The 15,488-nt window shown below is 49.4% G+C and overlaps 1 protein-coding gene across 2 annotated transcripts in view; it reads right to left on the bottom strand.

Moving 5' to 3' along the window:
* PDPR (pyruvate dehydrogenase phosphatase regulatory subunit) overlaps window positions 1–10,289 on the bottom strand; it is a 47,764-nt gene extending 37,475 nt beyond the window's left edge. The window contains exons 1-2 of one of the 2 annotated variants that reach the window (XM_009198688.3): window positions 9,714–10,289; window positions 1,829–2,087 (exon numbers count right to left, since the gene is read on the bottom strand). In XM_009198688.3, the coding sequence (XP_009196952.2) occupies window positions 1,829–2,052 (224 nt within the window). In that variant the 5' untranslated portion in view covers window positions 2,053–2,087; window positions 9,714–10,289. The remainder of the gene's footprint in view (window positions 1–1,828; window positions 2,088–9,713) is intronic. The other variant, XM_017954474.3, reaches the window with a different exon arrangement.
* Window positions 10,290–15,488: the final 5,199 nt, after the last annotated feature.

The raw sequence follows: 15,488 nt of genomic DNA, 5'->3' as shown, positions 1-15,488 counted from the left end.
TCACCTGAGGTCAGGAGTTCGAGACCAGCCTGGCTAACACAGTTAAATCCTGTTTCTACTAAAAAAATAGAAATTGGCCGGGCGCGGTGGCTCAAGCCTGTAATCCCAGCACTTTGGGAGGCCGAGACGGGCGGATCACGAGGTCAGGAGATCGAGACCATCCTGGCGAACACGGTGAAACCCCGTCTCTACTAAAAAAAATACAAAAAAAACTAGCCGGGCGAGGGCGGGCGCCAGTAGTCCCAGCCATCTCGGAGGCTGGAGGCAGGAGAATGGCGGAACCCGGGAGGCGGAGCTTGCAGTGAGCTGAGATCCGCCACAGCACTCCAGCCTGGGTGATAGAGCAAGATCTCATTCTCAAAAAAAAAAAAAAAAAAAAAAAAAAAAAAAAAAAAAATAGAAAATTAGCCAGGCGTAGGACCTATAATCCTGAAGCTACTCGGGAGGCTGAGGAGAATCGGGCGAACCCAGGGAGACAGAGGTTGCAGTGAGGGCCCTGCACCACTGCACTCCAGCCTGGGTGACATAGCGAGAGTCTGGCTCAAAAAAAAAAAAAAAAAGAAAAAGAAAAAGAAAAAGAAAACAGCCTAGGCAACACAGGGAGATCCCACCTCCACCGAAAAATACAAAAATCAACCAGACATGGTGGTGCATGTCAGCAGTCCCAGCTACTTGGGAGGCTATGACAGAAGAATTGCTTGAATCCACAAGGTCAAGGCTACAGTCAGCTGTGATAGTGTGACTGCACTCCAGCTTGGGTGACACAGCAAGACCCCTTCTTAAAAAAAAAAAAAAAAAAAGGAAGAAAAAAGAAAACATTAGCTAAACACAGGTTGAGAATTATCAGAGTGGAAGGCCTGTATTTTTTTTTTTTTTTTTTTGAGACATAGTCTCGCTCTGTCACCCAGGCTAGAGTGCAGTGGCATGATCTCCACTCACTGCCACCTTCACCTCACGGATTCAAGCGATTTTCCTGCCGCAGCCTGCCGAGTAGCTGGGATTACAGTTGTACACCACCATGCCCAGCTAATTTTTGTATTTTTAGTAGAGACAGGGTTTCACCATGTTGGTCAGGCTGGTCTCGAACAGGTGATCTGCCCACCTCAGCCTCCCAGAGTGATGGGATTACAGGCGTGAGCCACCACGCCCAGACAATACTGTTGTATGAATCTAACATTACCTGTGTAGTGGTATAATATTAATGATGGATTATAAGAATCCATTCTGTAATCTCTGTAACTATTACAAATTAATATAAAGGGATTTAGCTTACAAGCCAATAGAGCAGAAAATACTTGACCTAAAAAAAGGCAAGCACAGAGAAACTAAGCCTATAAAGCATATTTCTTTTGGGGAATGTGAACAATGTTAAGAACTAGCAATTAAGCGAACACAAGCAGTTGTCTACTTTGCTTCAATGCAATCCACATTATTTACAAACACAAATTTCTGTCAAAGTCTAAAATGCTGCTGGGTATAGTGGGTCACACCTGTAGTCCCAGCACTTTGGGAGGCCAAGGTGGGAGGACTGCTTGAGGCCAGCAATTCAAGCTCAGCCTGGGTAAGAAAGCGAGATCCTGTCTACCAAAACAACAACAAAAAAAAAAAAAAAAAAGAAAGGAAAAGGAAATTTGTCAACTCTCTAAAAATCAGAGAACATGAGCATTACTAATCATCATTCAACAAAACTCAGGAGATTCCACCTTGCTGCTTCTCACGCTACTTAGCAACATTTAGATTCGCTACTGGTGGGGCAGTATCTCTGAAAGGAGAGGAAATCTTAGATTAGAGCAGCACAGCCATGAGCCAAATGCAGTCTGATCCTTACCTGCCCTGCTCCAAAAGGACAATATCCTTCCACCCCATTTTGGAGAGGTGATAGGCCACAGATGTGCCCATGATTCCACCTCCACAGATGACCACCTGTGCCTGGGTGGGCAGGGCCATGGAACGTGCCTCCGCAGCTGACGCGCTGTTTCTTGCAGAGGACCAGTTCTGCCATCCTGGGCTGGCTCTTTGTCTTCCAACAATTGACAGCAACCGGTAGAACATCACGTCTCTCACCAAGTAGATCTCAGGAATTTAAACTAGACAGAGAAACCAAACATATTTCACGCCATTCAACTCAGTGCATGGGATTAATGAGAAAGGGATTTGACAAAGAACAAATCATTCAGCAAATATTTGAGGGCAGCCACGCGTGGTGGCTCACGCCTGTAATCCCAGCACTCTGGGAGGCCAAGGTGGGCGGATCACGAGGTCAGGAGATCCAGACCATCCTGGCTAACACGGTGAAGCCCCATCTGTACTAAAAATACAAAACTAGCCGGGTGTGGTGGCAGGCGCCTGTAGTCCCAGCTACTCGGGAGGCTGAGGCAGGAGGATGGTGTGAACCCGGGAGGTGGAGCTTGCAGTGAGCCGAGACTGTTCTACTGCACTTCAGCCTGGGCCACAGAGCAAGACTCCGTCTCAAAAAAAAAAAAAAAAATTTGAGGGCATACTGAGTTTCAGACATTCTGCTAGCAGTGGACAAGAATGGGGAAGTCCATCTTTATGACATTTACATTTGAGAGTTTGCGTGTGTGAATGAGGAGAGCACCAATCAATATACAAATAAAGATACAAATAAAACAAGTAAACAAAGCTAACGTGATAGAGTAACTAGGGGCATATTTAAAATAGGATGGTCAGAAATAGCCTCCAAGGAAGTGACACTTGGAAACAGACCTGAAGGATAAGGAACGAGCTACACATTTGGGAGACACTGAGATGAGCATGTGCAAAAGCCCTGAGGTAAGACAGACCAAGAACAAAAAGGAGGCCTGCACGCACACAACATGGGGAGTGTGGGGAGACGATCTAAGACAATGCTGCAGAGGCAGGCGGAAGCCAGTGACACACAGCCTTGGGTGCCATCAGCAGGAGTTGGAATTTTATTCAAAGTACAAAGGAAAATCACTAACACAGGGAAATCCCTAGCAGGGGAAAGAAATGATCTGGGATGTTTTTCTTTTCTTTGCTTTTTTTGGCGCAGGGGGCGGGGGGCTGTTTTTCAAAGGTAGGTCTGGCTCCACTGTGGAGAGCGCATGGTAGAATTAAGAAGAACAGAGTCGACTTCCTGGGCTCAAGTGATCCTCCCACCTTGGTCTCCCAAAAGTGTTGAGATTACAGGCGTGAACCACCGCCGTTGGCCAAAGCAGGGTTTTAATAAACTTAATCTATCAGCAAAACAGATGACTGTTCAACTTTCAAGAAACTGAAGAAAAACCTACTGGTTGTCCATGCAGTCATGTGTACAGGAGGATGAGGACTTTGAGATGAGAGGCGGTAGACAAGGGGGCCTCAGGGCAGCTCACTGCTAGTCACCTCCTTACCGCCTCCACTGCCAGCCACAGGACCCACAGACACTCCACAGTCAGCCCAAATTGTCCAAGGCCAAGGTATCTATGTCCATCCATCACAGAGGACTCTCACAATTGCAACCAATGCAAGCACAGACTGTGTCCAGGCTGATATCCCATCCAACTGGAGACAAACTGTCTTGGCCAGCTTGTGAATGCCACCATGCCTCTCACCCCGGTCCCTATTAAGCACCATCTCAAGACAGAAGCTTCTCTACCCAGCTAGTCTTTCCATAATCTCATCTCCATGTGACCACTGTACTTCCCATGACCCAAGCTCTCTTCACTTTCCCCCCCTTCAAGCCCCTCTACTGCACCGTCTAGAATACCTTCCCCGAAGGCAAGCACCTACCCCTTTGCTGACATTCTCTCTACCCTGTCCCAATGGCAACACAGCTCTCCTGGGGAACTGCCACTGCCTAATGGCCAGCCCCATCCCACTGACCTCAATGTCAACCTCCTGGCTTCTGACCCGTGACCACTTGGTTATACTTGAAAACTGTCCTGCTCCTTGGTGGCTTAGGCTAGCACATGTTAAGCCACAGGCAGACCTCTGTCTGTATTCAGGTTCAGAGCCCAGCTGCTCCTCTCTCAACCTTCAACTTCACCTCCTTTCTTCCCTCATTCTAAGCAGATAACCTGTCTCACCTCATTCCCTGAAACCCTTCCTATAGACCCACTTGCATCTGCAACCATCTCTTCCTTCCTTCTTTTACCCACCGGAAAGTTAATCTCCCCCAAGTGCCCTGGATCCCACTTCCTCCTCTCTTCTCTCGACCCTAGCTCCATCAACTGCTCTGTCTCTTTCATCTACCTGCAACGTTTCCCTCCCTTTTTGCTCCTTTTCCTCAGCATTTTTTTTTTTTTTTTTTTTGAGACAGAGTCTCGCTCTGTCGCCCAGTTGGGAGTGCAGTGGTGTGATCTCGCCTCACTGCAACCTCCATGTTCCAGGTTCAAGCAATTCTCCTGCTTTAGCCTCCTGAGCGGCTGGGACTACAGGCGCATGCCACCACGCCCAGCTAATTTTTGTATTTTTAGTAGAGACGGGGTTTCACCATGTTGATCAGGCTGGTCTTGAACTCATGACCTCAGGTGATCCACCCACCTCCACCTCCCAAAGTGCTGGGATTACAAGCGTGAGCCACCACGCCCAGCCTTAATGACTTTCTGATGCCCTCAGGGAAAAGGCAAAACTCTTTTCATATCAAGTGCAAGATCCTTCACAGTCTGGTTCTTATCTGTGGTCTCACTTCTCCTCTCCCCACACTCTGACCAAGCCAGACTGAACAACCTGTAATTCTCCAAACATATCAGGTGATGCGTGAATGTTCTATTCAGCTCCAGGTTCTGTGCATGCTGATCCCTCCTGGCATGGTTCCTGCCACCCCTTCCACAAATACAGGTAATCTCCTCAGGTCACAGCCTCTTTGACATCTTTTTTTTTTTTTTGAGATGGAGTCTCGCTCTGTCACCCAGGCTGGAGTGCAGAGGTGTGATCTCAGCTCACTGCAAGCTCCGCCTCCTGGGTTCAAGTAATTCTCCTGCCTCAGCTTCCCAAGTAGCTGGGACTATAGGTGCCCACCACCACGCCCGGCTATTTTTTTCTATTTTTTAGTAGAGGCGGGGTTTCACTGTGTTAGCCAGGATGGTCTTGCTCTCCTGACCTTGTGATCTGCCCGCCTCGGCCTCCCAAAGTGCTGGGATTACAGGCATCAGCCACCACGTCCAGCCCCCTCTTTGACATCTTATCTGATACTCACCCCCTCCTTCTCCAAAACTTGGTTAGGTGGCTCTTCTATGTTCTCCTATAGCACACTGCACTTCTCCCAGCACAGAACTTACCACGCTGCACAATGGTCTGTTTGCCAATCAGAGAAGCAACACGCCAGCACAGCAGGGAATCCAGGCTTTGGGGGCGGACAGGTCTGGGTTTGAAAATATCCCCACCTCTCACTAGCTGTATGACTTTCAGCAAGTTACCAGATCTCTATGCTTTGAGCTCCTTATCTGTAATATGGGCTAGTAACACCTACCTCACGTGGTTACTGCAAAGACTAAATCAGACAAGGCAGGAAGAACATGGTACAAGCACCTAAGAAGCACTCAGTAAGTAGTGGTTATTTTTTATTATTTTTTGAGACGAGGTCTGTCACCCACGCTGGAGTACAGCGGCATGATCGTGGCTCACTGCAGTCTCAACCACCCAGACTCAAGCGATCCTCCCACCTCAGCCTCCAGAATAGCTGGGACTACAGTTGTGCACCATCACGCTCAGCTAATTTTAAAATTATGAATATTTGTAGAAGAGAGGTCTTACTATGTTGCACAGGATGGTCTTGAGCTCCTGACCTCAAGTGATCTGCCCGCCTTGATCTCCCAAAGCGGGATTTACAGGTTGGAATTACAGGCTGAGCCACCACACCTGGCGTATTATTTCCTTATTATAATGGAACTAAGAGCAGAAACCTTATAAATTGCTCAATTTTCCTAGCATTCAGCATAGGTATCTAGGAAATACATGTTGATGCATGAATGAGAACAGAGAACAAAGATGGGGGGAAAATCAAGGGTAGGTCCCTAGATTTGAGGAGATATCTAAATACCCGAGAAAATTATTTTTATTTTTATTTATTGTGAGACAGAGTCTCAACTCTGTCACCCAGGCTGAAGTACAGTGGTGTGATCTCGGTTCACTGCAACCTCTACCTCCCAGGTTCAAGTGCTTCTCCTGCCTAAGCTTCCTGAGTAACTGGGATTACAGGTGCCTGCCACTGTGCCCAACTAATTTTTTGTATTTTTAGTAGAGATGGAGTTTCGCCATGTTGGCCAGGCTGGTCTCGAACTCCTGACCTCAGGTGATCCACCCACCATGGCCACCCAAAGTGCTGGGATTACAGGTGTGAGCCACTATGACTGGCCAAGAATTATTTTTAAAGCTAATATTTGTATAAGTAGTTACAATGCACCAGATACTGCCTATGTATATAACTAATTTAATCCTCACAACCTTATGAGGTAGATATTAGCACTCTACACTTGTACAGGTAAGTGAAAGTCACTCACCCAAGGTCCTACCAAATTGTTGAGCAGCAGAACCCTGTCAATTTGGCACTAGTGGCCTGCTATTTAATCATGACTCCACGCTACCTTTCAAATGAAAGCACATGGTAAGGAAAGGACAGCTGTGAGGACTGAACTATTAGGCACATCCCCCTAACAGGAAAAAGGGAACTGCAAAGGTGGCAGAACAAACACAGTTAACAGATGAGTTTTAAGGTGGAATTTAAAAAAACTTCAGGCTGGGCACAGTGTCTCACACCTGTAATCCCAGCACTTTGGGAGGCCGAGGCGGGTGAATCATTTGAGGTTGGAAGTTGGAGACCAGCCTGGCAAACATGGTGAAACCCCGTCTCTACCAAAAATACAAAAAAATAGCTGGGTGTGGTGGCGGGTGCCTGTGGTCCCAGGTACTCATGGTGCGGCCACCATTGCATCTTGGGCCAGACTATCCAGTTCCCTTTTGTTGGATTCAATACTGTCTCACCACATAAGCCAATCTCGTGTTTTATTAATTTTATTTTATTTTTTTTTTTTTGAGACGGAGTTTCGCTCTATCGCCCAGGCTGGAGTGCAGTGGCCAGATCTCAGCTCACTACAAGCTCTGCCTCCCGGATTCACGCCATTCTCCTGCCTCAGCCTCCCAAGTAGCTGGGACTACAGGCGCCCGCCACCTTGCCCGGCTAGTTTTTTTTTTTGTACTTTTTAGTAGAGACGGAGTTTCACCATATTAACCAGGATGGTCTCGATCTCCTGACCTTGTGATCCGCCCGTCTCGGCCTCCCAAAGTGCTGGGATTACAGGCTTGAGCCACCGTGCCCGGCCCGTGTTTTATTAATTTTTAAAATATTTTTGTTTTGTGGAGATAGGCTCACTATGTTGCCCAGGCTGGTCCTGAACTCCTGAGGTAGGAGGATCGCCTGAGCCTGGGAGACAGAGGTTGCAGTGAGCCGAGATTACGCTACTGCACTCCTGCCTGGGTGACAGAGTGAGACTGTCTTAAAACAAAAAAAGGCCAGGCGCAGTGGCTCACGCCTGTAATCCCACCACTTTGGGAGGCCAAGGCAGGTGGATCACTTGAGGTCAGGAGTTCGAGACCAGCCTGATCAGCATGGTGAAACCCCATCTCTAACTAAAAACACAAAAATTAGCCGGGTGTCGTGGCTTGCACCTGTAGTCCCAGCTACTCAGGAGGCTGAGACAGGAGCACTGCTTCAACCAGGGATGTGGAGGCTGCAGTGGGCACAGTCGCACCACTGCACTCCAGCCTGGGCAACACAGTGACACTTCTTCTCAATAAAAGCCCAGGGAGCTTGGCGCCAAAAAAGGGATTTCTGACCTTGTGTTCATTACGACCTTCAAAAGAGTGAAGTGGTGAGGGCATGAGGGCAGAGGAAAAGAAGGGCTTAAGACAACGAAGGAAAGGAAGGCACCAGAGTCTAGCACTTTTGCTGTCAAACCTAAGCCTATAGGGTTGGCGCAAAACCAAAGCAAAGCTTGATAGCAAAGGAGGTAAAGCCACGGGAGAAGAAACTGAAGACGTCAAAGACAGAAATGAAGCACATCATCTGGTTTAAAACAAATCATAGGCCGGGCGCGGTGGCTCAAGCCTGTAATCCTAGCACTTTAGGAGGCCGAGACGGGCGGATCACGAGGTCAGGAGATCGAGGCCATCCTGGCTAACGCGGTGAAATCCCGTCTCTACTAAAAAATACAAAAAACTAGTGGGGCGAGGTGGCGGGCGCCTGTAGTCCCAGCTACTCGGGAGGCTGAGGCAGGAGAATCGCGTAAATCCGGGAGGCGGAGCTTGCAGTGAGCCGAGATCCGGCCACTGCACTCCAGCCCGGGCTACAGAGCGAGACTCCGTCTCAAAAAAAAAAAAAAAAAAAAAAAAAGAACAAATCATACATTTTTTAAGGTTCTGGAAAATGACCGTATAATATTCTCTGCTAAGAAGAATAACTTCTGCTAAACAACCGTAAGACTGCGGCTGGCTCTACTGAGATCTGCTTATTCCAACAAGACCAAGGTGCTAGTTCTAACTTCGAGGTGTCCCTCTGTATGGCTTCGGCGTTGCACACAGTGGACCGCCGGTCACAAGGAAGACTGGATGAGCATGGGTGGGTTCACACAACATTTTCCACACTTGCCTCAGCAAAAGAACCACCTGGGACACTTGTTTAAAAACGACAGATTCCCAGGGTCCACCTCTGCAGAGTCTGATCCTGCCACTCCAGGGAGCTGTATTTTTCAACAAGTACACCAGGCGATCACGCGAGTTTAAGAAATGAACACAAGTTGGCCGGGCGCGGTGGCTCATGCTTGTGATCCCAGCACTTTGGGAGGCTGAGGCGGGCGAATCACGAGGTCAGGAGTTCGAGACCAGCCTGGCCAACATAGTGAAACCCCCGTCTCTACTAAAAATACAAACATTAGCCGGACGAGGTGGCGCGCACCTGTAATCCCAGCTACTTGGGAGGCTGAGGCAGGAGAATTGCTTGAATCCAGGAGGCGGAGGTTGCAGTGAGCCGAGATCGCGCCACTGCACTCCAGCCTGGGCGAAAGAGACTCCGTCTCAGAAAAAAATAAAAAAGAAATTAACACAAGTCCCTGTCACTGGAAAAGCATACCCGCCGGGCAGGCTCCTCCTCCACCACCAGCCCCCAACCCCGTATATCATGTTTATATGCATGCGAGACACGGGCTTGGAGATTCTTGTTTCAAATTCGAGGTATCACACATCGGCCCCCAAAGGTCAAACATTAAGAAGGAAGCTCACTGCCTTGGCCCAGGCTTTTCTAGGTGACTTCTTCCTCAGGACTCTGCAGCAGTCTTACTAGTTATAAAGCACAAGCGGACCGCACGTCTCAACGCGGGAAAACAGTTCCACCTGCAGGGATGCGACCGGGCTAGGCGAGCTGGAGTTGGCTCTGCGCCGCAGGGGTGTGCAAGCCCGAGAGGGGGGAGCCCGAGGTCACCCCGCCCGCCCTGGCATCGGGGCTGAGGTGCAGGCGCCTGGAGGAGCGGTGCGCAGGCCCAGAGGTAGCCGAGGACACGAGCGGACAACATTCCGGGGACCAAGTACTGGCGCCTGGAAGCGCCTTCGCGAGGCCAGGCGGAAACGACTGGAAGCGGGGGCTTGCGGAGACCACCCCCGGGCGAAACCAAAGGAGAAAGAGGGGAACCCAGGGGTCCCGGGGCGCTCAGGCCCGCGCGGACGGGGAGGCCAGAGTGGCCCCGCAGCTATCTCCTTACCTCACGGGCCCCCACGGGCTCCGCGCTCAGCTACAACCCGGCGGGAGCAAGGCGGCTGCCACAACGGTTGCCGGGGGTCGCCGCGGGCCGGAAAGCGGGGTTCGGGGATGGAAAGGGGGCGGGGCGAAGCGAGCAAAAAGTTCCGGGGAAGCCGAGACCGCGACCTTCCGCGCTTTACGGCCCCTGGGCAAGGGTACGCCTAGCGCGTGACCTCAGCCGCGCACGAGCACGCCGTGACGCCCTCGCGGAGCCCCGCCCCTGCCACGTGAACTTGTTTGGGTCTCGGGAGGCACCGGCCCCAGGGCCTCTTTGCCAGCCTCAGAGGCGAGCTATGGAAACTTTGACTCTTAGGGCCGTTTTGGAACCCGGGCCTTGGACCGGCGGGGTTTCTGCACGTGGAACCGGAACGTCTGAGATGACCGCAGATCCTGTGGAGGGTGGGGAGCGCGGGAGTTCTTTCTTCGCTCGAGGCCTGTGCCAGGGCTTACTCCAAATCCAGTGGGTCCCCAGTCCTAAGCCACAAGCAGTCTCGGGGAAAAACGCTTCTCACCCCCGTGGGAGCGCGGCTCTTGGAAGTGGCTCCGGGCTTTCTTGGGCGAGGCTTTCACAGAGCAGATCGGAAATCCATTCTGCTGTCCCGCCCCACCTCGGAGGACGGACTAACGGACCTGAGTTCCCGGCCCTATCTTACTCCTCCCAGTTTCTCAGCTTGGCTCAGCTCAGAGGAAGAGGAATCACTGAAGCCTCAGAGAAGTCTCCACTCACCCCTTCCTCACCGTCACATCAGTCTTTTCTTTCCTTCTAGAACTCATCACTGTCTCAAGGACATAAGTTTGATGACTGTCTTTTCCACTGGTGTAACACGGTCTCTGTCGACAGAACCTTAGTCTTATGCACAGCTTTATTCTTAGCACCCAGAACAGTGCCTGGCACCTCATCCACTAAATATGATATGGATAAGGGGCTCATGGTGCAGTCACCATTGCATCTTGGAAGACACTATCCAGTTCCCGTTTGTTGGATTCAATACTGTCTCACCACACAAACTAATCATCTTGTGTTTTATTAATTTTCTAAATAATTTTTTTTGTAGAGATAGACTCAACTATGTTGCCCAGGCTGGTCCTGAACTCCTGGCCTCAAGTGATCCTTCCATCTCAGCCTCCCAAAGTCCTGGGATTACAGGCGTGAGCCACTGTGCCTGCCCCAATCTTGCGTTTTATTGCTGGCCACCAGTATAGCCCGGCACTGTGCAGGATGATAGGATCCAGCAGTGTACAAGAAAAATGGGGTTTCTGCTCTTAGGGAGTGGCAGTCAAGTTCCAGGGACCCCTCTGTCACAAGGCCAGGCCACAGCCTACATAGTTTATACCCCATTTACTGGCCAGTCAACTCATACAAAGACAACCCAGATGAGGTCTGCAAGAGAGCAGACTGAAACTATGCCATAGGCTCCTGTGCTAGATAAATACTTCCATATTTTAGCTAGGATTGAATGCTTGGGGACACCCACCTGTCTAAAAAAGGAGAAAATCCTGACCGATGTGAGACATTCTCTGGGAAGGCTTTCCTGATGCCCAGATGTGGCAATTTCATGAAAAAGATCATAGGTTTTCCTCATGAACCATTTGGTTCAAGCCATTTCCAGGCACATGAATTTGGGAGACACTTGGTTGTCTACAGGAGATGGTGGATGAAATGAAGTTAAATACTTAATGTATTGATTTCATTCTGTTTACATGCAATAAGTAGCAAACAAATGGTATAGATCTGTCCCTGATTTCCTTCTCCATCACCATGATCGGCCTCCACTTCAAAATGCTAAGTCTGGTGGGTGCCGTGGCTCATGCCTGTAATCCCAGCACTTCGGGAAGCCAAGGTAGGTGGATCACCTGAGGTCAGAAGTTTGAGACCAGCCTGATCAATATGGTGAAACCCCATCTCTACTAAACATACAAAAATCAGCTGGGCATGGTGGCACATGCCTATAATCCCAGCTACTTGGGAGGCTGAGAAAGGAGAATTGCTTGAACCCAGGAGGCGGAGGTTGCAGTGAGCCAAGATTGTGCCACTGCACTCTAGCCTGGGTGACAGAGCAAGACTGTCTCAGAAAAAAAATAATAATAATAAGTCCTAAGACCCGTTTCATTGTCAGTGATGGGTCTTATCCTTAGTAGGTTCTTACAACCACTGATGCAAGGGGGTTGAGTGTTTTTATTTTATTATTATTTTTTTAGATGGAGTCTCACTCTGTTGCCCAGGCTGGAGTGCGATGGTGTGGTCTCGGTTCACTGCAACCTCTGCCTCCCAGGTTCAAGCTATTCTCCTACCTCAGCCTCCTCAGTAGCTGGGACTATAGGCGTGTGCCACCACGCCCGGCTAATTTTTGTATTTTTAGTAGAGACAGAGTTTCACTACATTGGCCAGGCTGGTCTCAAACTCCTGACCTTGTGATCTGCCTGCCTCGGCCTCCCAAAGTGCTGGGATTACAGGCGTGAGCCACCGCGTCCAGACTATTTTTATTTTTTGAGATTAGGTCTCACTCTGTCATCTAGGCTGGAGTGCAGTGGTGCAGTCACAGCTCACTGCAGCCTCAACTTCCTGGGCTCTAGCAATTCTCCCACCTTAGCCTCCCGAGTAGCTGAGACCTCAGGTGTCTGCCACCACCCCCAACTAACTTTTGTATTTTTTGGTAGAGATGGGGTTTTGCTATGTTGCTCAGGCTGGCATTGAACTCCTGAGCTCAAGAGATCCACCTGCCTTGGCCTCCCATTGTGCTAGGATTAGAGGCATGAGCCACCATGTCCTGCCCTAAACAGACGTTTTAAACTGCGCTTGTTAACTCCTCTTGTGAAATCTTCATCTGCAGTGACCTGGTAAATGTATTTGCTGCCACACAGGATAAACAGTGTACAGACAAACATTTGACATACCTATGTTACCACAGTGTAAGAATGAATTTGGATCTGAGGTCGTTAAGATGCAGGCATTTATCTTACCTCCCTGCAGCACCCTCATGGCTGTGGGGAAGGCCTCCCTCCTCCCTCTGAAGTTCCTCTCGCTGTCACTAGACTGGACATCTGCCTACAACCAACTTCATAGAAAGGTCCTGACACCTCGCGTGCTTCTCGTGTGCTTGAGAGCCTGTGTTTGTGTGGAAAGCACGGATGTGCATATATTCTCATTCACACCATGGGAAGAGAAGAATGTTGTGAGTAGCAATGAGTACTTTTTTTTTTTTTTTTGAGACAGAGTCTTGCTTTGTCACCCAGACTGGAGTGCAGTGGCGGCGCGATCTCGGCTCACTGCAAGCTCCGCCTCCCGGGTTCACACCATTCTCCTGCCTCAGCCTCCCGAGTAGGTGGGACTACAGGCACCCGCCACCACGCCTGGCTAATTTTTTGTATTTTTAATACAGATGGGGTTTCACTGTGTTAGCCAGGATGGTCTTGATCTCCTGACCTCGTGATCCACCCACCTCGGCCTCCCAAAGTGCTGGGATTACAGGTGTGAGCCACCGCGCCCAGCACAATCAGTACACCAACTTCCATCCACAAGTCAAAGTGCATTTCTGCAGTAAATCAGCTGTGATGGACTCAGTCCTGTGCTGGAGCTATTTCACAAAGTCCATATAAGACAGAGTAATAGTAAAACCAGCTGCCTTGCCAGGCACTGTGGCAAATGCCCTAACTGTGTTATCTCATTGAAACGTCCCTGAAACTGTAGACATGAGAAAATTCCTGCTTCACCAATGAGGAAAGTGAGGCTTAGAAAAGTACATTCTCAAGTTGCAGAAAATAAAAATGAGGACTCCCATCCAAGTCTTTAATGCATGAAATAGTGACCTATTCAAGTAAGAGCAAAGTAATGTAGAGACCGGTACATTAGGATCACGGGGGAAATCTGAAACAATACCCACTGAGTAAATTGAGAGCAGCAGGGCTGGAGGATAGACTCAGTATTTCTAAAGAATTTTCCCCAGGGCCGGGTGTGGTGACTCATACCTGTAATCCCAGCACTTTGGGAGGATGAGGTGGGAGGATAACTTGAAGCCAAGAGTTTGAGACCAGACTGGGCAACACAGTGAGACCCCATTTCTACAAAATAAAAAAAAAAGAATAGGGCTGGGCGTGGTGGCTCATGCCTGTAATCCCAGCACTTTGGGAGGCTGAGGTGGGAGGATCATGTCAGGAGATCGAGACCATCCTGGCTAACACAGTGAAACTTCTTCTTTACTAAAAATACAAAAAATTAGCCGGGTGTGGTGGCGGGCGCCTGTATTCTCAGCTACTTGGGAGGCTGAGGCAGGAGAATGGCATGAACCTGGGAGGTGGAGCTTGCAGTGAGCCAAGATTGCACCACTGTACTCCAGCCTGGGCGAAAAAGGGAGCACCCAATAAAAAAAAAAAAAAAAAAAAAAAAGAATAAGTTGGTATAGTGGTGCAGGTGCTACTCAGGAGGCTGAGGCAGGAGGATTACTTGAACCTGGGAATTAGAAGTTACAGGAAGCTATGATTACACCACTGTGCTCCAGCCTGGGTAACAGAGCAAGACCCTGTCTCTAAAAATAAAAGGGTTTTTTTTGTTTTTTTTTTTGTTTGTTTTTTTGAGAGACAGTCTTGCTCTGTCACCCAGTCTGGAGTGCAGTGGCACAATCTTTGCCCACTGCAACTTCCACCTCCCAGGCTCAAGCAATTCTCATATCTCAGCCTCCCAAATAGTGAGGAGTACAGGTGTGCGCCACCTAGCTCAGGTAATTTTTGTATTTTAGTAGGGATGGGGTTTCTTTTCTTTTTTTTTTTTTTTTTGAGGCGGAGTCTTCACTCTGTCGCCCAGGCTGGAGTGCAGTGGCACCATCTCAGCTCACTGCAAGCTCCGCCTCCCGGGTTCGCGCCATTCTCCTGCCTCAGCCTCCCGAGTAGCTGGGACTACAGGCGCCCGCCACCGCGCCTGGCTAATTTTTTGTATTTTAGTAGAGACGGGGGTTTCACCATGTTAGCCAGGATGGTCTCGATCTCCTGACCTCGTGATCCGCCCGCCTCAGCCTCCCAAAGTGCAGGGATTACAGGCGTGAGCCACCGCGCCCGGCCCAGGGATGGGGTTTCGCCATGTTGGTAAGGCTGGTCTCAAACTCCTGGCCTCATGTGATCCACCTACTTCAGCCTCCCAAAGTACTGGGATTACAGGTGTGAGCCACTGTACCTGGCCAAATTTAAGTTTTGAAAAAAGAATTCTCCAGGAATTTCTCTGTCTTTTTTTTTTTTTTTTTTTTTTGAGAGGAAGTCTCACTCTGTTGCCCAAGCCAGAGTGCAGTGGTGTGATATCGGCTCTCTGCAACCTCTGCCTCCCGGGTTCAAGCGATTCTCCTGTCTCAGCCTCCCGAGTAGCTGGGACTACAGTAGCATGCCACCACGCCCAGCTAATTTTTGTATTTTTAGTAGAGAAGGGGTTTCACCATGTTGGCCAGGATGGTCTCGATCTCTTGATCTCATGATCTTCCCACATCGGCCTTCCAAAGTGCTGGGATTATAGGTGTGAGCCGCCGCACCCAGCTAGGAACTTCTCTTATATCTAGAAGCCACTGGATGTCAACTAAGAGTCCTGGGGAGAAATGGTATTTATTTAAAGCTTTTTTAAGAGGGAAGGCTTGCACTGGGTCTTAATGAAAATACAGAGGACAAAATTTTTCCTTCTGTGTCAGCTCACGTAATCTTTCTGGCAATCTCATGAGGTAAGTTTTAGCAGATGGAATAGACACAGATGTAACATGACTTT

The sequence above is a fragment of the Papio anubis genome, chromosome 18 (genome assembly GCF_008728515.1).
Source record: "Papio anubis isolate 15944 chromosome 18, Panubis1.0, whole genome shotgun sequence".
Classification (NCBI taxonomy): domain Eukaryota; kingdom Metazoa; phylum Chordata; class Mammalia; order Primates; family Cercopithecidae; genus Papio; species Papio anubis.
This window is presented reverse-complemented; position numbering and strand designations above follow the sequence as displayed.